Below are 23,545 nucleotides of genomic sequence, written 5' to 3' on the forward strand. Positions count from 1 at the left end.
ATGTTTTAAATCTTCAGAGTGGTGAAAGAAAGTAACTTCTAAACTAGAACCTTCTACTCAGTGAAAATATCCTTCGAGAATAATACTAAACTGAGGATAACTTCAGATCATAGCGAATCTTCACTGAAGGAGGTAAGAAGGAAGCACAGAGGAACCGCAAGGGCAGGAAGGCCTCGGGTGGGGTAGTCCCAGCCTGTGGTGGGGGCAGCTGGGCTGAAGCAGGGCAGGGGTCCTGGAGCCGAGGCTCCCTAGTAAGGCCCTGCAGTGGGAGGGGGTTGCCGGAGCCTGGCCACGCAGCTCCTTACGGGGGTTCACGGCTTCGTTTCTGAAGGCAGAAAGTCCCATGAGCAGCCCCCATGCCCTGCAGGGGAGGAGACAGGAGAGAGGCAGCATAGTGAGACGTTGTTTCCACAAAAAAAAAAAGAGTGTGTGTGTGTATATATATACATATTATTTATATGTGTGTGTATATATGTTATATACATATGATATGTATAAACCTGTAATCCCAGCTACTCAGGAGGCTGAAGTGGGAGGGCTGTCTGAGCCCAGGAGGCTGAGCCTGCAGTGGGCTGAGATCACGCAGCTGCACTCCCGTCTGGTCGACAGAGGGAGACTCCGCTGGGGCTGCGGGGGGAAGAATCACAACAGCACTGAAAGGCAGATGCCACCACTAGCCCATTTCACACGTGTGGGAACAGCCCCGGAGATGTTAAGTGATGCGTCCAAGGCCACACAGGGATAACCAGTGGAACAGGATCTGAAGCCAGAGCCACAGAGGTGCGGCTTCCTCCAGGGCCCTCAGGGGCTTCCGCACAAGGACCCAGGTCTCCATGAGTCTGATTTCCCGCAGAAAAGCACAGAACGCACGGGAGCAGGCGGCGCTGGAGACGGAGACGGCGCAGAAGCGGTCCCAGCACAGTCGGAGGGGAGCCCCAGGGACCTGCTGAGGGAACAGGAAGCGGAGAAAACGGGAGCGCGCGCAGCCGCAGGACGACGGCCCCTGAACACAGGGCGCAAGCCAGGCTGACGGCTGACTGCAGGAGCAAATCAAATCGCCGCCGCCCTGCAGGGGAATCCCAGCCTCGCCGTCACTAAAACCCAAACCAGAATCACACACGCTTCATGCTCCTGCAGGGCTGGATCCGTGTCTTGGAGGGCCTGAAACATCTACGTTTTGCAAAGACTTTTTTTTTTTTTTTTTTTTTTTTTTTTTTTTTTTGAGACGGAGTCTCGCTCTGTGGCCCAGGCTGGAGTGCAGTGGCTGGATTTCAGCTCACTGCAAGCTCCGCCTCCCGGGTTTACGCCATTCTCCTGCCTCAGCCTCCCGAGTAGCTGGGACTACAGGCGCCCGCCACCTCGCCTGGCTAGTTTTGTTTTTTTTTTTTTTTGTATTTTTTTAGTAGACACGGGGTTTCACCGGGTTTGCCAGGATGGTCTCGATTTCCTGACCTCGTGATCTACCCGTCTCGGCCTCCCAAAGTGCTGGGATTAGAGGCTTGAGCCTCCGCGCCCGGCCAAGACGCTCTTTTAATACAAAAGAAAAAAGGAATAATACAAAAGTAGGAAGTGAAAAAAGAAAAATGCAGGTAAAAGGTCCTTCGTCCACCTCTCTGCCCTGGGATCCGTGGCTGCAGGTGGCGCGACGCGCACGGTGCTAGGACCGGGGACCCGCCCGGGACCGGCTGCCTCTGGCGCCACCTGGCGGCCACCGTGCCCAGCCCTGCCCCAGGTCCGGAGGTTGACGGGGGATCTCGGGGAGGGCAGCAGCCTGGGAATCGCCTGCTCACCAGGACCTAAGCAGGGCGCCTGCCCGAGGATGGGGAGGCACGGGGGAGGCGGAGCACCGCAGTCCCCATTCCTCCCTCCCACCCTCCCCTCTCTTTAGGAACAGGGCGGGAAGGCCAAGAGCCTGTTCCTCTGCATTATCCCAGGCCCGTCATTGGGAGAGGGGAATCACTGCATTTTGCTTTTTAAAGACCAACCAAGGAAGCAGCTGGAGGCTGCTGCCTACATTTTGGTTCACACTCTGTCACAAAACAAAAGACAAAAAAGCAATGGTTTTCTTTAGAGCCCGAAAGGGACTATCATCAAACAGTAACAGTTCTAAATTTACTCAAAAAATAGTTATATCTGCTATGACTTGGCAGCAAAAATGTTTTGGAGGTAAATTATTCCAAAAAAACATGCTGATACTTATTCAAATAGAATTTTCCTAAGCATTAAGCATGATGTTAACAGATGGGACATAAAAGGTCCTACGGGCAAATAAATGTGTGAAACACTAAACAAAGCTAAACAGGCTTCCTTCTAGGAAGACTTCTCAGAGCCTTGATTATTCATTCTAAGGGTACTGCAACTTCCCAAAAGGGGCTGGACGACGGCACGAAGAGGTCTGGGGAAGGATCTGGCCGCAGCACCCTGGCTGCACGGACTAGCTCATGAGACGGCGGCTCCAGAAACATGTTGGGAAACACGCTTCTGAGTTACTGAGAAGGCACAAACAGAGGCTCAGAACCTTATTTTACAAGACACACACAATTTTAAAATGCGTTCTTTTTCAATTTAATACTACTTTATTTTTTCAACGTACGGCTACACTAAGTAATAGTCCAACAAAAAATGTATTTGCTGGCAACTTTCCTCCAAGACCAAAAATACGTGTGCCCCCATCACCACTTAGCTGTACTGGAGGTCAGCTAAATAAGTCAGTTAAAACTAACAAGCATAAGAGCTGCAAGGAAAAAACTGTCACTATTATTCACAATGACATGATTGGGTACAGAGACAATCCAACATTAGCTACAGAGGATATTAGAATTAATAACTGATTAGGCAAGGGGTACAAGGCCAATATGCAAAAATCATTGTATTTCTATATGCCAACAACAAACAGAGAAAATGACATTTAAAGTAGATATGGCTGGGCGCGGTGGCTCATGCCTATAATCCCGGCACTTTGGGAGGCTGAGGCGGGTGGAAAACAAGGTCAAGAGTTCGAGACCAGCCTAGCCAATATGATGAAATCCTGTCTGTACTAAAAATACAAAAATTAGCCGGGCATGGTGGTGGGCACCTGTAGTCCCAGCTACTCGGGAGGCTGAGGCAGGAGAATTACGTGAACCCAGGAGGCAGAGGTTGCAGTGAGCCGAGATTGCGCCATTGCACTCCAGCCTGGGCGACAGAGCAAGACTCCGTCTCAAAAAAATAAATAAATAAGTAAATAAAATAAAATCATGTCTTTTCTCCCAATGAGGAGATGCAAATACCGTGGGGAAGCAAATTGGGACAAAAATCCAGGTTCTCCAGCTGCTTCCACTGAGCTCCTTTCACTCTTCTGTGTGCCTCAGATTCAAAAGGAAGCAAATGTGAAGCAGATAAAGAAAAAAAAGCATTTCTTCTGTGCCATCCTCCACAGGCACTGAACGCAGCACAGTCCATACAAAAGCTCCTCCTTAAGATTTTCAGAGTCACCTCAGTGTGTCTTCCTATTTCACTCTGCTCTTACAAGTACTGTTTTCCAAATCAATCCCGGATTCACTGCCCTCTGAACATAAACTGCTGTCTTGCTGACCTGTGGTCTAATCTTGGCTCCTAAGTTCTGCGAAGCCACTTTCGTGTATTCTTTAGGATCTGATCCACCCGCGGTCCTCACTCGGGCTGGCCATGAGAATCATACGGGCAGCTTTAAAACACACCACACAGACGCCCTGGCTCACCCCGGCGGAACGCCTCAGACTAGCTTATCAGTATTTCGTACAAACGCCCCTGAATCTAACGTGAAGCCAGAGTCGAGGCCTGTGCTGCAGACAGCAAGAGAGACACACAGACAGACAAACTTTTTGTTGTGAAAACCAACAACTTACTTCCTTCTGGGTTTGGTGCAGAAAGAATGATGCTGTGGTTTTTCTTTACTTCTTCAACATATTGAGTTATTTTATCAATACTGTTTCTAATCTCCTCAACCTAGGAGAGAGAGAGAGTCATTATAGCATGGCAAACTCAAATCTGTGACCACTTTCATGCCCTAAAAGGGGAAGAATAAAGGAGGGAAATAAATAATTACCACATAAGAAATAAAAGCCTCTCTCATTCTCACACTGGTATAATTTTTTTTTTTTTTTTTTTTTTTTTTTTTTTTGAGACAGAGTCTCACTCTGTCACCCAGGCTGGAGTGCAGTGGTGTGATCTTGGCTCACTGCAAGCTCCACCTCCTGGGTTCCTGCCATTCTCCTGCCTCAGCCTCCCCAGTAGTTGGGACTACAGGCACCCACCACCACGCCCAGGTAATTTTTTTTGTATTTTTAGTAGAGACGGGGTTTCACCGTGTTAGCCAGGATGGTCTCGATCTCCTGACCTCGTGATCTGCCCACCTCGGCCTCCCAAAGCGCTGGGATTACAGACATGAGCCACCGCACCCGGCAGTCTCATTAAATTAAAAAAATAAAGATATACCCTATGAATATTTGTGCCTTCATACCTAAAGCAGTGCCAATCAACATTCACCAGGGAAACCTATCAGGCTGTAAGAATTCCTAGTCAAGTCGCAAGCATGACACAGACAGGGCCAATTAGAAGCGTACACTACTAATACCCATTTTCAGCACAACCAGGAAGTAAGCGCATAAAACATGCGGCACAGTGGCTCACGCCTGTAATCCCCACACTGTGGGAGGCCAAGGTGGGCGGATCACTTCAGGCCAGGAGTTTGGGACCAGCCTGGCCAACATAGAGAAACCTCTTCTCTACTAAAAATACAACAATTAGCCGACTGAGGTGGCACACACCTGTGCTCCCAGCTACTCAGGAAGCTGAGGCTCAAAAATCGCTTGAATCAGGAGGCGGAGGTTGCAGTGAACAGAAATCGCACCACTGCACTCCAGCCTGAGCAACAGAGCAAAACTCTGTCTGAAAAAAAAAAAGAAAGAAAATAATAATAATAATACTCTTATGGGAGGAGGTATCTACAGCTCATACAGCCAAACCTTCATAATTGTTATCTTTGACCTCTAAATGTTTAAATTCAATATGTGTTTCAAAATGTAATGTATCATTAGCAAGATTTATCTAGATGGAGTCATAACATTATCTTCAAAAACCTCTATGTCATGCTGAAAAGTGACCCTAACGATGTTCAGGTCCTAATCCCTGGGCCTGTGACTTACCTTATAGGACAAAAGATATTTTGCAGATGTGACTAAACTAAGGATCTTGAGATGGGAATTATGCTGAATTCTCCAGGTCGGTCCTCATTAACCCATTTATGCTAGAGGCTACAATTTGTGTGTGTGAAAAATCAGACCTTGGCGATGACCCTGAGCAGTAGGATATAAATAACTCACACAAGCTTAGCGTTCCAATAATGGAACACTAGGCATAAATGGGTTAAAGTCGCAAGTGTTCTTAGAAGACAGCAGTAGAGGGACATTCAGCTACAGAAGTAGCAAGGTGAGCCCTGAGGCAAGATGCTCTGCTGCCAGCTCCTACCTCCTTCCTCATTTTAAAATAGTAATTATAGGCCAGGCACAGTGGCTCATGCCTGTAATCCCAACACTTTGGGAGCCAAGGCAGAAGGATCACTTTTGGCCAAGAGTTTAAGACCAGCCTGGGCAACACAGAGAGACCCCATCTCTACAAAAACTAAAAAGAAAGAAAATTAGCTAGGCACAATAGTGCATGCCTGCAGTCCCAGCCACTCAGGAGGCTGAGGCAGGAAGACCACTTGGGCCCAGGAAGTTGAGGCTGTAGTGAGCTGTGATTGTACTACTACACTCCAGCCTGGGCAACAGAGCAAGATCCTGCTCTTAAAAAAAAAAAAAAAAAAAAAAAGAATTATTAACCGTTACATGTCGTGGCACAATCCACATGCTAATCCCGGAGTCTGTGAATATGTCACCTTGAATTATGAACCGTTACATGTCATGGCACAATCCACGTCCTAATCCCAGAGTCTGTGAATATGTCACCTTGAATTATGAACCGTTACATGTCGTGGCACAATCCACGTCCTAATCCCGGAGTCTGTGAATATGTCACCTTGAATTATGAACCGTTACATGTCATGGCACAATCCACGTCCTAATCCCGGAGTCTGTGAATATGTCACCTGGCACGGCAAAGGGAACTTTGCAGATGTGATCCAGTTGAGTCTTGAGACTGCCCTGGATTATCTGGGTGGGCCCAATGGAACCACAGGAGTCCTTATAAGACAAGACAAGAGGACCAATGTTGGAAAAAGGACACTTGATCATGAAAACAGCGGCTGGAGTGATGGCTTTGAAGGTGGAGGAAAACCAAGAACACAGGCCGCCTGCGGAAGCTGGAGAGGGAGGCAGCTCCAGGAGGCTCGCAGCTCTGCCCTGCCAGCACCTGAGCTTCTCCAGGCCCTGGAACTAGGAGGAGGTGATAAACGTGTTGTTGAACCACAGTGATTTGTTACAGCCGCAGCAGGAAACTGACACACATGTCAACATAATGTTATTTATGTTATCATGTGTTATCATTTCTGTGAAAAAAACAGATCTCCAAAAAATCAGTGGAAACAGGGGCAGTGATTTGCACTTTTTGTAAATCTAATGTCTAGCTTAATAGAAAGCACCCTGATCATCACAGATACTCTTGGGTTTGGTGTGTTGGCTCTGAGAAACTCCGTCACTGTGCAGTCATGAGAGTGTGAAAATGGCAATGATCATCTTAGTATTACTTTGAAAAGAGCTTTGACCACAGAATCCTCTTGAAAGGATCTTAGGGACCCCAAGGACTCCTAGGCCAAGCCCCAGACCAGATTTGAAAAGTCTAAGTATTAAAGAATCACACAGGCCAGTGGCTCACGCCTGTAATCCCAGCATTGTGGGAGGCCAAGGTAGGCGTATCACTTGAGATCAAAAGTTCAAGACCAGCCTGGCCAGCATGGCAAAATGCCATCTCTACTAAAAATACAAAATTAGCCAGGCGTGGTGGCGTGCCTGTAGTACCAGCTACTCAGGAGGCTGAGACAAGAGAATTGCTTGAACCCAGGAGGAGGAGGCTGCAGTGAGCCGAGATCACACCATTGCACTCTACCCTGGGTGACAGAGCGAGGCTCTTTCTCAAGAAAAGAAAGCAAAATTACCATTTCTAAAGTAATACACATATGTTAGAAAGTAAAAGCAAAAAAACCATTATTTTAACTCTTGGAGAGTTCTGCAATATATACCGCTGCTAACTCCAAGCCCCCATGTGGCTCCAGAGGAACAGGAAACTGCAGGGTTACACACCCACACCCAGAGAGGCACCAAGAGAGAATGGTGCCAGCTAGCATTTTATGTCCGGGAATAACACAGCACGGGGGTCCTTTGGCTCCGTTAGAAATCATCTTCGCAGAAACGAGGCTCCCTGGCCACCCTTCAGAGAGCTGTTTGTGTTAACCAAACACTCGCCGTGTGAAATCCATTTCTCTTGCAAACTTCTATGTGATATTGAAGATCAGAATGAGTTTATATTAACAAACATTACTTGTTTCTGTATTTGTCTAGGAAGTCATTTCACAGAAATTAAGTGCAAACTAAATTGACTATTTAACAAATGAACGCTTGAGCTTAAGTTAGAACCCAGTGAGGACAAGCACTGGGCAAGCCTTCCTAACGCACGAGTAACCTGTTTCCCACATGCCCCGAGACAACAGCAGCAAAGACAGACTGGCACCAGACAGACAAAGACCACAGCTTAATGGCAGTCAGTGAATTGCACAATGTAACTTTTCTGTTCTTCTTTTTTTTTTTTTTTTGAGACAGAGTCTCACTCTGTCGCCCAAGCTGGAGTACAGTGGCGTGTTCTCAGCTCACTGCAACCTCCGCCTCCCGGGTTCCAGCGATTCTCCTGCCACAGCCTCCCGAGCAGCTGGGACTACAGGCGCCCGCCATCATGCCTGGCTAATTTTTGTATTTTTAGTAGAGACAGGTTTTGCCATGTTGACCAGGCTGGTCTGGAACTCCTGACCTAAGGTGATCCACCTGCCTCGGACTCCCAAAGTGCTGGGATTACAGGCATGCATGAGCCACTGCGCCTGGCCTGCACTATGTAACTTTTCTATTAAATGCAACACCTAATGGCAGGAGATTCTTTAAAATAAATACATTTTTACAAAGAACTTGTATGGAGTTAAGCAACCAAGTAAAAGGAATAAAATCGGAAAAATAATAATTTGACAAAGGGGGCAGGAAGGCTAAAGACAATTTTAAAAGTCTCATTTCCAAGAAGTGAAATCAGGAAATCCAAGCATCTTAACTCCTTTATACCTTAAAGGAACTTCCTTGTAGCCTACAATTTAATCTCATAGTTTTTTCCTTTAGATAACAGTAGCAACTAATAAATACTAGAAAACCAGTGACTAGGCTTACGTGAGATATTCAAGAAATTCGGATTGAGTCTGAAAAACTAATAACTTTCCATATACTTTTATAAATCTATTAAAATGTTCAAATCCAGGCACTGCTAGGCCAGCTGAGGCTGTCGAGTGAAACTATCCCATGAGACTCAGCATAATCAAGGCAAGTCCTGCAACGAAGGTTCCGTCATTAAAAACCCACTGGACGTGTGTTTTCGTTCCTTCATGTTTTACAAGGTCAATGTATTTGTTCTGTGACTAAATTTCAAAAATTTGAAATTATGCCACATTAGATCAGATAGTTCTTAGGTTTGAGAATTTCAGCAGGGCCTAAGCCCAAGAGCTGTGCTGGGGAGATAAGCAGGAGGGGGAGGCCTCACACCTCAGACAGGATCCCAGCACTGGCAGGCCGCCACGTCTTAAAATATCAGCCACTGGGTCACCAGTGACTTTCCTCTGAGTCTCCTACCTGAGCTCATATACCGCTGATCAGTCACCGATTTCAGACCCTGAGCCCTCTGCTCTATGCACCTGCCCCCAGGACTCACTCCCACCAGTGGAGGGGCAGCAGTGCTGGTGGGAGCCACGCACACCTGACCCCTGCGCCTCAGCCAGGTGCCACCTCTGCTGCCGGAACCACCACTTCCTGAAGAACCAAGGAGTCCTCGTTCTGAGACACTGCCGGTCTTGCAGGGAGGCCTTTGTAAAACTCTCTTAAGGGGCGCCGCAGGACCTCCCAAAGGCAGCCTGCAAGGAGGAGGCGCTCCTGCAGCAGCCAGCGCCGGGTGGGAGAAGCGGGCACCGACCAGCAGAGGGCGCTGCAGGCCTGGCCCCCGCACACGCGGAGGCCGCGTGCACAGCTCCACCATCCGCACCCCATTCCCTCCTGGACTGCACCAGAACGATGATTTGCATTTTTCTCATATTAACATTGTGATCATACTAAAAATTCCAGAGAACTTATGTAATTCAAACAACTTTTTAAAATATTAGCTGAATATTAATTCAAATATTATAAATGCACAATCATATTGATACACATCTTTAAAGAAGAAAGCCACCATGCGCGGGGGCTCACGCCTGTAATCCCAGCACGTTGGGAGGCCGAGGCAGGCGGATTGCCTGAGCTCAGGAGTTTGAAACAAGCCTAGGCAACGTGGTGAAACCCCATCTCTACTAAAAATGAAAACAAAAAAGAATTAGCCAGGCGTGGTGGCACGCACCTGTGGTCCCAGCTACTTGGGAGGCTAAAGCAAGAGAATCACTTGAATCTGGGAGGCAGAGGTTGCAGTAAGCCGAGACTGTGTCACTGCTCTCCAGCCTGGGCAACAGAGTGAGCCTCTGTCTCCAAAAACAAGAAAAAGAAAAAAAAAAAAGAAAAAGAAAGAAGGGAGGAAGGAAGGAAGGAAAGGAAGGGGGGGAAGGAGAAAGGGAGAGGGGGAGGGAGGGAGGGCAGGCAGGCAGGCTACGATTGTGTTCCATTAAACGCTCTTACCTGATGGAAGAAATCCTCCATGAAATGGTCTTTCTCAACCACAACAACTGTGTCTCCATCATCATTCTTCCTACACTACAATGAAAAATGGAAAATTCAGATTTTTAAAATTTTTATGTAGGCACAAATAGAGAACTGAAATACAAAAACAGTTCAATACCCACAAGATCTCAACTCACTAGAGCACCAAATTGTAACAAACTAGCAGCCACCACTATCTACCCCAACTGAACTCCACAACATTTTCAACAGAACAGATCCTGGCTGAAGCAGCCGGGGGGTGCAAGACCTGGAGAGAAGCAAGGGGTGGCTTTCTCAGAACTAAGCTGCTTAGAATCATTTAGCTTTCACTATGTAAGTCAACATCACACAGGCCAGTTTCACCTTCAAGAAGCGAAACTGCTTGTGTTGCATATTTTCCATAAACAGTAAAAACACTGGCTGGTCACAGTGGCTCATGCCTGTAATCCCAGCACTTTAGGAGGCTGAGGAGGGCGGCTTGCTTAAGTCCAGGACTTCAAGACCGGCCTGGGCAACAAGATGAAACCCTGTCTCCACAAAAAATTAGCCAGGCATGGTGGCACATGCCTGTGGTCCCAGCTACTTGGAAGGCTGAGGTGGGCGGACTACCTGAGCCCAGAAGGTTGAGGCTGCAGTGACCCTGTATCTAAAAACAAACAAAAACAAAACAAAACAAAACCCCAGCATCATCCAGAAGAACGATCATTGATCAGGAGCTGAAGACCTGGGCTCCAGCCTCCTCCCCAGCAGCCCATTAGCTTGTCTCAGTCTCTGCCTCTTGTCCATGAAATAGAGATAGTATTCTCCCATCTCCATCAGAAGACCCTAAGGATAAGATATTTATCAGCATTTTATAAGGTAACACTACTTTCATAGGTCATATTAATATATAAACCAATAAAGGCTTTTGAAATTACTTCTAGTCCTTACTCTTTTTTTTTTTTGGAAACAAAGTCTCGCTCTGTCACCCAGGCTGGAGTGTGGAGTGTGCAGTGGCAGGATCTTGGCTCACTGCAGCCTCCGCCTACCGGGTTCAAGTAATGCTTGCGCCTCAGCCTCCTGAGTAGCTAGGATTACATGCACCTGCCACCACACCCAGTTAATTTTTTTGTATTTTTAGTAGACACAGGATTTCACCACGTTGGCCAGGCTGGTTTCAAACTCCTGAGCTCAGGCAATCCTCCCACCTCACCCTCCCAAATTGTTGGGATTACAGGCATGAGCCACTGCATCCAGCCCGTACACTTGTCATTCTAAGCAAAGCAGCACTTCAAGACAAAATGGCAATCAACTGACAAGCAGCAGAAACTAACATTAAGACAGACCCCACATAGTTTAACACACTTCTCCAGGATCCCACACCACTCTAAAAACCAAAAAAGAACGGCTGAAGATACTGAGTGCCAGTGCCCAGGGTCTGCAGGAGGCAGGCCAGGTGTGTTATCTGTCAATCCTCCTGGGACCACACCCCCATCCCCGCCATGAGGCAGGTACGGGCATGGCTACTTCAGAGTAGAACACATGCTCAACGGTTATGGTCTCGGAGCTAAGCGGTGCCGAACCAGTAGGTGAAGCCAGTCCGTCTGACTTTCCAGAACTCCCCATCTTAACAGCTGTACCATGTTGACCCTCTTAAAAAGAGTTAAGAGCTGTCCTTTGGTTCCAGCGCACAAGTGGTAGGCAATTTGAAACACGCTCCACACATGTTCTCATTAGTTTTATGGGCCCCACGTTGCCAGTGAGGAGGCGGAAACAGTGCAGGGATCACTCAGCAGGGACAGCAGAGCAGAAGCGGCCTGTGGCTGTGATTCCACACACCCTGCTCTGACAAGCACACTCTGCCCTGGGGGAAGATGGGATGGCGGAGGAGCTGTGCTGCGGTGCCCCACCAGCCATGCAGGCCCCACAGACTCCCCTTGCGGGGACTCCCTCTCTTAGAAAGAGGATCTACTCCCGTGGGTGCCAGCCCCGCCTCTCGGGCCCACAGTCTGCTCCCTCCCTGTCTCCAAGCGCTCACTTGGGCAAACTAAATCCCACTAGCTGGGCCCGGGGTCTCACTGCTTCCCTGTGGCTATCTGCCTTGTCGTCTCAGCTGTGCGGTCTCAGAGGCACAGGGCCAGGAATGACGGAGTGAAGCATGACCACGTTAAGTCGTTGACTGTGCATTCACCCAAATACCCATGGAGGGGGTGGGGAGGAGGGGCGGAGAGCTGAAACTGAGCTGCAGATGGCTGGTGGCCCTGAGCCCGGGGCCATAAAAGTGCTTCACCCCACCCTGGAGGTGCCACGTGGCTCTCAGGGCATCTCACACCTCCCTGCTCTGTCAGTAACTTTAGGTTCTAGATTCAAAGTCACCTTATTTTTGTTTATTTGGAAAACTGTAAACATATACAAAAGTAGAAGGAATACTATGGGTGAGCCCTCACTGTCCTCATCACCCAGGCTTAACAATGGACAAGCGACAGCCTGTCTTGTTTAGGTTGACACCCACCGCTTCCCACCACTTCCTACCCCACACCATAAGACCATCTTGAGGCAAATCCCACGAGGCAGATGCTACTGTGGAGACTGCACCTGCGGCTCCAGCAAAGAGGCTGCAACCATCTCACTGCTCCCCAGCACCACACTTCCCTGTGAAAGCAAGTCGCTTTCCATGGTGACCTTCCCATGCTGTGCGATGCACTCCCACAGTGGCGTGGCGTAAACAACCAGATACTCAGTCCTCCTCTCCCATGGTGACTGTCCCATGCTGTGCGATGCACCCCCACAGTGGTGTGGCGCCAATCCTCCTCCACTCTGAACCCATGGCACGGGCAGATTTTTGTTCCAAGTCATTCGCTTGCTGGTAAACAATGTGGTTCTCTACCTGTAGACCAGGAAAGATCCACATGACTGGAATATGTTTCCTCTACTGTCTTATTTCTTATTCTTAAGCTTTGACTTATATGTCTTATTTCTACCTGGAACTCTTAAAACTGATTAGATAACAGGAAACAGACCCAATAATACTGTCTTTGCTTTTCCATTCAGAAAAAAAAAAAAATGACCAAAGCAATCTTTTTGGCTTTATCCCTAAGCTACATTATTCTCATCTTCAATGAATGTCCATGTTCAGTCTTTCAAGCTGAGACAGTGCAACAGCTGTACAACAGCTATGATTATGAGAGGGAATTCATTGTAAATAACCAAACCGCTTGTGGCAAACGTTTACTAAAAGCCAGGGAATACGCTCCTATATGACATACTTGATTTCCCAAGTGTCAAAGTACAGGATAAACATTTAAATATCAGCATTCCATTTCTGTTCCATGTTAACAGAAGTCTCCTTAAAAGCAGCATTATAGTAAAATCACAGCTCCCCCGTGTGAATACTATTGTCAGGAACAGGTAGCAGGTAGCTTCCTGGTGTAGAAACCGCATAACAGAAAAGAGAGTCATTGGAACAATCATCATTTATCATTCAACAGAAGCTGAACTATCACAAATGGCAGAATCCAAAGCTGGACAGAATCCTGGCTTTCTTCTGCATGTTGTTCACACACACACACGCTAAGGAACTTCCACACAAATAGTAACTGTAGACAAATAAATTACAAACCTTGACATAGACACAGTGGTTTTAGTACTATGTTGCTAGAATACTTTGACTTATTTTTCACAATTAAATCACTTGGGTAAAAAAAGAAAAGAAGACTTGTAACTAAACGTAGGTAAAAGCTGGCCGGGTGCAGCAGCTCATGCCATAATCCCAGCGCTTTGGGAGGTTTAACTGGGAGGATCACTGGAGCTCCAGAGTTTGAGACCAGCCTCGGCAACATGGTGATACCCTATTTTTGGTACAAAAAATACATAAATCAGCCAGGCGTGGTGGCTCACACTTATGAGGATCCCCCAAGCCTAGGAGATTGAGGCTGTTCTGAGCAGCGATGGTGCCACTCCAGCCTGGTGACAGAGAGAGACTTTGTCTCAAAAAACAAGTGAGTAAATGCTGACTCTGGGCCGGTGTGTAACTATGGTGCTAAACATAACCTACTCTCTCATATTTATGTATGGTGAATTACACTTTTATACCTATGATAAAATGTTACACTGTTTTAAATTTTTTTGTATTTTTACTAACACTTGTTCCCATTATTGTTATATAAATACTTTTTAACAGGCACTTAGACTTTATGTAAGTAGTGTTATACTTATGCAATTTTTTGTTTTTTTTTTTTTTGTTTTTGGAGGCAGGGTCTTGCTCTCACCCAGGCTGGAGTGCAGTAGTGTGATCAGAGCTCACAACAGCTTCGACCTCCTGCGCTCAGGCGACCCCTTCGCCTCAGCCTCCTGAGTAGCTGGGACTACAGGTACACATATTTTTTTTAGAGATGAGGTCTAGCCATGTTGCCCAGGCTGGCCTTGAACTCCTGGGCCCAACCAATCCTCCTACCTTGGTCTCCCCGAGTGCTGGTATTACAGGCGTGAGTGACTGCACCCGGCCTGCCTCTGCAACTTAATCATTTTTTTTGTTTTTTTTCCTGTCAGCTATACATTCAGATTTCTCCACTCAGCATATATCACTCTAGTGTTAGGTGAAACCACACCATATGGTTCAACCTTATACATTCATCTTACCTGCTGCGTACACTCCTTTACATAAAAAGCCACGATGTATTATTCATCCAGGCTCCTATTGTCCCTAACATTTTTCCATTACCAACAATATAACAAACCACAGTTACACGGCTGCACGTGCATGTCGGGCTGGTTTTCTGGAACACACACATATGCAGAGACAGGACCCCTGAGCCATGGGGTTGAAGCATCTTCAGCATCACTAAACAATGCCAAATTGCTCTCCAAAGCAGTTGCAATTAATTGGATGCCCGCAGCACGGCACATGGACATAAGACACTGCCAGGTTAATCTTGAGCTACCAAGGGCCCATCCCATGATCTCGTCCGAGGAATAAGGATCAAAACTGACATGATGAAGCCCGGAGAGCCTGAACTAGAGAGGATTTAAACTTGGGAGCTGGGGCAGCCCCTTTACATCAGGTGGTGAAGATGAAGAGAAACCCACATGATCTGGCTCCAGCCAACCTCTCCAGCTCATTCATGTCTCACCTCCGCCCACCACTGACCATTCACTCACTACCGACAGCATCTTTCTGCCCCTTGCATGATCTCGTTCTCAACTCTGGGCCTCTGGACTTGCTGTGTCTTCTGCCCAGGGCGCCCTCCCCCAGCCCTGTCCACAGCCACTTTCTTATCCACAGCTCAGCTCAAGGGGTAGCCCCCTGACCTGCCCGGCCAAGGCAGCCACACCCACACCCTCACCCTGCTTATTCCTTCACAGCAAGGACTGCAAAAGACATGGATTCATCTGCTTAGCTGCTGTCTATCTCCCAGCTGCAGGTTCCATGAGAGCAAGGACTTCTGTCTTTTCACAACGCAGGCATCCTGCCCACAGCAGTACCTGGCACACAGCCGCCAGTCAGCGATGACCAGGGCAACGAACGAGTCAATGAATGAATGAAGAGCAAGAAAAGGGCAGACACAGACAAGGGGGAGGAGGGTGGGGAAGTACACACAAATGACAGAAGGCAAGAAATGGAAACAGAGACACACACAGACTGAGACCTGGCAAGCACAAAATGGCCATGACACAAGGACAGGAAGGACCTCGGTGGCCCGCTCTGTCCTAACTCCATCCCTCATGGGGCTGAGGGTACTATGTGCCCTCAAGTCTGGGAGAAATCACTCGACCTTTTCTTTTTTTTTTGAGATGGATTCTCACTCTGTCACCCAGGCTGGAGTGCAGTGACAGGATCTTGGCTCACTGCAACCTCCACTTCCCAGATTCCAGCTATTCTCTCACCTCAGCTTCCCAAGTAGCTGAGATTATAGGTGCCTACCACCACCCCCAATTAATTTTTGCATCTTTAGTAGAGACGGAGCTTCGCCATGTTGGCCAGGCTGATCTAGAACTCCTGACCTCAAGCGATCCTTTCACCTCAGTCTCCCAAAGTACTGAGAATACAGGCATAAGCCACCCCACCCGACCCACTCTGCTTTTTTTGTTTTTGAGACGGAGTCTCGCTCTGTCGCCCAGGCTGGAGTGCAGTGGCCGGATCTCAGCTCACTGCAAGCTCCGCCTCCCGGGTTTACACCATTCTCCTGCCTCAGCCTCCCGAGTAGCTGGGACTACAGGCGCCCGCCACCTCACCCGGCTAGTTTTTTGTATTTTTTTAGTAGAGACGGGGTTTCACCATGTTAGCCAGGATGGTCTGGATCTCCTGACCTTGTGATCCGCCCGTCTCGGCCTCCCAAAGTGCTGGGATTACAGGCTTGAGCCACCGCGCCCGGCCTCCACTCTGCTTTTTAATAAATCTCGCTTTTCTGCTTTAGGTGATGGGTTTCTGTCCCTTTTAACCAAAAGGCCTTGAAGACAACAGATTCCAGTGGCATCTACATTTTTCTTACCATGGGCATTTTCAAACGGAAACACGCTGACTCAATAAATACCTGGCAGGTGCTCTGGATCAGGCACCATGCAGAATACTGAGGCTTCAGAGCACAAAAGACAACATGCATCTGCCCTGAAAAGGTTGAAGAGCCGGGGAAAGGGTGCAGGAAAAAACAGGACTGCATCTGTGTCCAGAATGCCCCAAGACAAGACGGGCCATCTCTGGGGACACGCGCGGAAGGGTGCAGGAAAAAACAGGACTGCATCTGTGTCCAGAATGCCCCAAGACAAGACGGGCCATCTCTGGGGACACGCGCGGAAGAGTGCAGGAAAAAACAGGACTGCGTCTGTGTCCAGAATGCCCCAAGACAAGACGGGCCATCTCTGGGGACACACGCGGAAGGGGACGCAGGAAGGCTTCCTGGTGATGCCTAACCTGAGACCAAAAAAGGTGCGAGGCTGCGTGTGGTGGCTCATGCCTGTAATCCCAGCACTTTGGGAGGCCGAGGCAGGTGGATCACCCACCTGAGGTTGGGAGTTCGAGACCAGCCTGGCCAATGTGGTGAAACTCCGCTTCTACTAAAAATACAAAAATCAGCCGGGTGTCGTGGGAGGCTGAGGCGGGAGAATTGCTTGAACCCTAGAGGCGGAGAATGCAGTGAACTGAGATCACGTCACTGCACTCCATTCTGGGCAAGAAAGCAAGGTTCTGTCTCAAAAAAAAAAAAAAAAAAGGTACAAGGCAAGAGAGAAGGTGCAGAGGGAGAAGTCCAGTGGTTCAGACAAACGGAGCAGCACCTGCCAGGGCAGGGAGGAAAAGGGAGCAGCACCTGCCAGGGCAGGGAGGAGGGGGCATATCAGTCCAGAGGCAGGAGCGAATGCTGCCACCACAGGGCGACAGGTCTGGGCTCCCGGGGAGCTCTTCCAGGGATCAGTTATTTCTTAGAGTCGCTGCTCCTTACATTCAGAATAGACCTCACGTTAAAAACAAGAAGTGATTAATCTGTGAAAATGGGCAGATTTTGCTCTTCAAACCAAAGGACATGTTTAGATATATAAATGAGTAAACGTATTACAGTTAAGAATGGAGAAATTATAGACTCCAACTGTAGGAACTGTTTGTATGAGAACACACAAAATACAAAAATTTGGCAGGACTGCATAAATTATGAAATTCTAAACTATAAATATATGCATATACAAAATTATGTTCGTATATGAAATTCTTAGTATTTTAAGTTCCAATGAAATCTCTTAATCTTATTTTATCAACTGGAACCTGAATCTTCACTATGCAACATTCCGCACTACATGGGCAAACACAAGCTTTCAAAAAATCACTTTTAAAAATATCTGAGCAGTGTTTTCCGCCCTTTAAGAAATTATATTTGTAGGCTGGGCATGGTAGCTCACGCCTGAAATCCCAGCACTTTGGGAGCCCAAGGTGGGCAGATTGCTTGAGCTCAAGAGTTGAAGAGCAGCCTGGGCAGCACAGCGAAACCCCACCTCCACCAAAGTACGAAAATGTGCTGGGTGCACACGCCTGTGGTCGTAGCTACTGAGGAAGCTGAGGTGGGAGGATGGCTTGAGCCTTGGAGATCAAGGGTGCAGTGAGTCGTGATCGTGCCACTGCAGTCCAGCCTGAGCAACACAGCGGGATCCTGTCTCAAAGGAAAAAAAAAAAAAAAGATTATATTTGCAATTTACCACCTTGAAACCAGGATGAAAAATAATGTTCTCATTTCTTTTAGGTCTACTAAGAACACCACATAGCTACTGTGTATTTACTGTTTATTATCATGCAAACAATTCCCACAGATGAAATGTGTGGTTTCTCTATTCTTCACTATAATAAATACATATATCATATATATATAAAATATAATAAAGATATCAATGTGCATAAACTTTTTTTAAAAAGTAATCAGGCCGGGCGCGGTGGCTCAAGCCTGTAATCCCAGCACTTTGGGAGGCCGAGACGGGCGGATCACAAGGTCAGGAGATCAAGACCATCCTGGCTAACCCGGTGAAACCCCGTCTCTACTAAAAAATACAAAAAAAATCTAGCCGGGCGAGGTGGCGGGCGCCTGTAGTCCCAGCTACTCGGGAGGCTGAGGCAGGAGAATGGCGTGAACCCGGGAGGCGGAGCTTGCAGTGAGCTGAGATCCGGCCACTGCACTCCAGCCTGGGCGACAGAGCGAAACTCCGCCTCAAAAAAAAAAAAAAAAAAAAAAAAAAAAAGTAATCAAAATACATTTGGGGTGGTTATCTTATAGAATAGCTATTCCGTTTTGCTTACGTCCTACAGTGAATTTCATTACACCTCGGTCACTCTTCCTCCCCAGGCTGCATGCAACCGCACCCACCCTCAGTTCACTGCTGTGTCTCTCTGCACCCAGCACATGATGTGCTGGAGGCCTGACACTCAAGTACCTGTTGGACGGGCGAGTCTTTTACTTTCTGTAAATCAGAAATATCTTCCTGGATTTAGAGTCTAGGAGATCTGGACCAAGTCACGTAAACTTTCTATGCCCAAATGACTGGTTGCTCAAAAACAGAATCACTGGTTAGAAACTAAATCTCTCAACACAAATTATATTGAGCAAATTAATTTTTAAGCCCTTTCCATGTAATTATCAGAGGTACATTTTTCTCAGGAACAAGCTTCAATAGCTAATAAAATAAACTTTTTGGAAGCATCACAAATATTTTGTTAATGTGGACATTGTAGATGAGGCATTTTAATCAACAAAATATTAAACTTTACCTAGAAAAAAAAAACACCAGCCATTTAGAAGCATGGTTGTGAATACACATTCAACTACTCTACGAACTACTTGGAAAGGACGCATTTCCTGGGGAGGGGGGAAGTTAAACTTGTATCTGGTAACTTTAAGATGGGTTTTTAAATATTAAAAGTTATTAAACTTCAAATTCAGTTTTAACTTACTATTTTATACTAGGGAGAAGGTTGCTCTTTTTTCTGTTTTTGAGACAGGGTCTCAATCTGTCTGTTGCCCAGGCTGGAGGGCAGTGGCAAAATCTTGGCAATCAAGCAATCTTCCCATCTCAGCCTCCTGAGTAGCTGGAACCACAGGCATGCGCCACTACACCTGGCTAATTTTTTGTATGTTTTTTGTAAAGACAGGGTTTTGCCATGTTGCCCAGGCTGGTCTTGAACTCCTGAGCTCAAATGATCCGCCCACCTCATCCTCTCAAAGTGCTCGGACTACAGGTGAAAGCCACTGTGCCCAGCCAGAAGGCTGCTTTCTATAACTTCCTAAAAACAAAAAATCTGGTAAATTTTTTTTTTTTTTTTTTTTGAGGCAGAGTCTCGCTCTGTTGCCCAGGCTAGAGTGCAGTGGCCAGATCTCGGCTCACTGCAAGCTCCGCCTCCCGGATTTACGCCATTCTCCTGCCTCAGCCTCCTGAGTAGCTGGGACTACAGGCGCCCGCCACCTCGCCCAGCTAGTTTTTTGTATTTTTTAGTAGAGACGGGGTTTCACTGTGTTAGCCAGGATGGTCTCGATCTCCTGACCTCGTGATCCGCCCGTCTCGGCCTCCCAAAGTGCTGGGATTACAGGCTTGAGCCACCGTGCCTGGCCTAAATCTGGTAAATATTAATCACACTTATAATTACATAGCACTTCCTCCCTCCCACCTTCTCCCAGAGCCTCACACATTAGATAATTTTATGCTTCATAACTCCCTCTATGAGGTGGACAAGAGCGATACCACTGTCCCCATTTTACATACAAGAAAAAGTTTTGAGAGGTTTAAAAATTATTTGCCCAAGATAAGAAACTCCAGAAGTGGAAACTTCCACAGATTTACTCTCTGACTGTTCAGTGGCTGTATCTAAAGCAGGATGGTATTGAAGTAGACGAGCTGACTTCTAGCTCTGCCACTCTAGAACAAAACTGATTGACATGTTCTACTGTTTCAGGAAGGGTTGAGATATATAGAAACTCAGTGACAAATAATTGCCTTATTTCCTTTTTGCTATTCAAGCCAAGAAAATGTATCTTCTCATGATTCCCCAACATATAAATTTGGCTATCTTTTGGTAAAACAGTCACAGCTCTCACATTCAGCGACATTAAGCATTGTTTTGTCTTTTTTTTTTTTTTTTTTTTGAGACAGTGTCTCACTCTGTCACCCAGGCTGGAGTGCAGTAGCATGGCACAATCATGGCCCACGGCAGCCTCTATCTCCCGGGCTCAAGGAATCATCCCAGCTTAGCCTCCTGAGTACCAGGGACTACAGGTGCGAGTCACCACACCTGGATACTTTTTTTGTGTGTGTTTTGTTTTGTTGGGTTTTTTTGAAAGAGTCTCTTTCTGTCGTCCAGACTGGAGTACAGTGGCCTGATCTCAGCTTTCTGCAACCTCCACCTCCTGGGTTCAAGCGATTCTCCTGCCGCAGCCTCCAGAGTAGCTGGGACCACAGGCGTGCGCCACAACATCCGGCTAATTTTTGTATTTTTACAAAACGGGATTTTGCCATGTTGGCCAGGCTGGTCTCAAACTCCTGACCTCAAGTGATCCACCCAACTCAGCCTCCCAAAGTGCTGGGATTACAGGCATGAGACACTGCGACTGGCCTCCTGCTAATTTTTTAATTTCTTTTGAGAAACAGTCTCCCTATGTTGCCCAAGCTGATCTCCAATACCTGGGCTCAAGTGATCCTCCCACCCTAATCTCCCAGACTGCTGGGATTACAGGCATGAGCCACGGCTTTTCTTCATTAAATAAATATCTGAGCTCCTACTACACGGCACTGAAAGATAATCTACCGGGCAAGACGATGCAACTATAATTTGCTGTGTTTAAGATGGTATTGATCTGCGGACCACAGGGAATATTTGTCCATTAATAAAAAAGGAAAAATCACTGTGAAGAAACTTCCTTGGAATGAATATAAAGCATAATTTCTATGATCCTAAGGATGAAATCATTGCCTTTCTCAACCAGAGCTCCTCATCTGAACCACAGAACACAGATAATTATTTAAGTGGCTCTTTTCTCTATTCTCCCACTCGGGGGTACATAACAGCTCCATTCTAGCAGAAGAGGAGAGAGAATAATTCATTACATGCAATGGGTGCTGTAGGGCTGTGGCCTTAGCAACCCTGTTCTGAGGCCGCCAATAATTTAGAGATCAGGGACTGTATCTGTGCACACACGCAGCATGAGTTAGTACCTGTACTGTGAAGGGAAAAAGTCATAATTACTTCTGTTGGCCTAAGCTGTCCTGGGTTAGATAAGCTTGGAAAGTGCACGACCATCGCTATCATTTCGCTGTCACTGCACCATGCACAGTTCTCTTACCTTTACATGTGTAGAATGCATCAAAATCCTTCCAAAATTTTTAGTGACCTGCTTTTCCCTTGCTAAAGTAAATAATTTGCTGTGTGCTCGGCTGTTGGCGCGTTAGGTGTGTTCAGAGTCAACACACACAGTCCCAGTTCCCAAAGCAAACTATTGGGGAGATCAGACACGAGCTGTTGTTCTGTTGTTCCTGCTCACCCCACCGCAAGCACCCAGCACTCTAAGGCACCCACATTTCACACCCATCTGTTGCCTCCCGCTTGGTGCAGGGTCCTGTGTGAAGCCCCAGGAATAAAGCAGCAACCAAAGGGACCCCGTCTGCTCCCCGGGCCTGAAGCCCGCTGCGGGGACACCGCGGGGTCGACCACGGTTAAGCCGGTGGGCTCCGGCTGGGTAAGCGCCAGAGAGAATCCGCCAGGCGGAGTGACGGACAGGGAGTCCCGCTCGGAGAGAGGGTCGAGGCCGGGACCTTCTCGGCTCCCTCCTCCTGCCCCAACCCGCCCTGAGGACTCCGCCCAGGAAGCCCGAAGACCCCGCCCTGGGGACCCTGCCCGGAGCTGCCACCCTAGGACTCCCCAAGACCCCAGCCCTCGGGACCCCACCCGGGGCGCCTGCCCAGGACTCCCCGGGGCCCCCGCCCCCTCCCCCTCCGAGCCCCCAGCCCGCCCGCCCCAAGGCCACGCCCTGGGGACCCCGCCCGGAGCCCTCACCCTAGGACTCCCCGAGACCCCCGCCCTGGGGACCCCGCCCGAAGTCCCCACCCTAAGACTCCCCGAGACCCCCGCCCTGGGGACCCCGCCCGGAGCCCCCACCCCAGGACTACCGGGACCCCCGCCCTGGGGGCCCCACCAGGAGCCCCGGCTCAGGACTCCCTGAGACCCTGCCCGCAGCCCCCGCCCCAGAACGCCCGAGATCCTCGCCCTGGCGACCCACCCGGAGCCCCGCCCAAGACGCCCCGAGCCCCCGCCCGCCCTCCAGACCCCGCCCCGGCCGGGCCTGAACCGCTATCCGCGGCTGCCGCTCACCGCGGTCAGGTCTGGCAGCCGGTCCCGCATCCCCGCCGGCCGGGCAGCGCGCCCCGCCGCTCAAGCCTGTCCCGAGCTGCCTCCAGCCGGGCCGCGGGCTCTCCGGTCGCCACCTCAGGCCCCGCGATCCCGGCCCCGCGCCCGCCCTCCCTGGAGCCGGCGCTGCCACGGCAACCGCGCCCCGCGCGCTCTGCGCATGCCCGGCCCGCGCCGCGCCCCGCACCCACCCACACGGTGGCGGCGCTTTCCTGCGGGAGCCCGGAGGGGCGGGGCATGGAGGGCGGGGCCTAGGCGGGGAGGGGAGGGGCCTGGGCGGGGAGGGAAGGAGCCTCGGGGGGAGGGGTGGGGCCCGGCCGAGCCCCAGGCTGGCCGGTCCGCTATAGGTGGTGGTTGTCTCTTCTTGATGTGCTTTTATGCTTTCACACTCGTTATTTTATTTATTACAATGTAGAGCATTCAACGAATAGTGACGAAGAGCAAAGCTCCCGGAATGTGCGGGGTGCAGCTTTGGGTAATAGATGTGCCGAACCTTCTCTTTAAGTGTCCACGCCCAGCCTCGGGTGTGAATGAAGGAGAGGAGATCGGGTACCACACGTGATGCTCAAGGAGCATAACATGGTAGGGGGCGGCAACGGGAAGAGCGCCCGCAGGCCCAGCCCTGGGATGCAGTTCTCGCAGGAGAAACAGGCAATACAGGCATAGACAAATAAATGACAAATGAGAAAAGAAAATAAGGGCATGGACGCAGAGAAGAACCGGCAGAGAGGTCGTCACGAAGGTGCAGGAGCTTAGGTGAACTACGCAGGTTGGCGGAACAGTCCCCAAGACCACCATCACCTCCGACACCAACGGCAAGTTC

General features: G+C 48.7%; 1 protein-coding gene across 9 annotated transcripts in view; it reads right to left on the reverse strand.

Annotated features, from left to right (window-relative positions):
• Positions 1–22,876, reverse strand: part of STX2 (syntaxin 2) — a 53,209-nt gene extending 30,333 nt beyond the window's left edge. For 2 of the 9 annotated variants that reach the window (XM_073021242.1, XM_073021241.1), the window contains exons 1-3: positions 22,687–22,875; positions 9,861–9,935; positions 3,867–3,966 (exon numbers count right to left, since the gene is read on the reverse strand). In XM_073021242.1, coding sequence (XP_072877343.1) covers positions 3,867–3,966; positions 9,861–9,935; positions 22,687–22,716 — 205 coding nt within the window. In that variant the 5' untranslated portion in view covers positions 22,717–22,875. Of the gene's footprint in view, positions 1–3,866; positions 3,967–9,860; positions 9,936–12,455; positions 12,476–12,512; positions 12,748–21,661; positions 21,812–22,686 lie in introns of those variants that run through there. The other 7 variants (XM_073021236.1, XM_073021240.1, XM_073021237.1 and 4 more) reach the window with 5 other exon arrangements.
• Between the last annotated feature and the right edge of the window lie 669 nt (positions 22,877–23,545).

This window comes from Chlorocebus sabaeus, chromosome 11 (genome assembly GCF_047675955.1).
Source record: "Chlorocebus sabaeus isolate Y175 chromosome 11, mChlSab1.0.hap1, whole genome shotgun sequence".
Taxonomy (NCBI): Eukaryota; Metazoa; Chordata; class Mammalia; order Primates; family Cercopithecidae; genus Chlorocebus; species Chlorocebus sabaeus.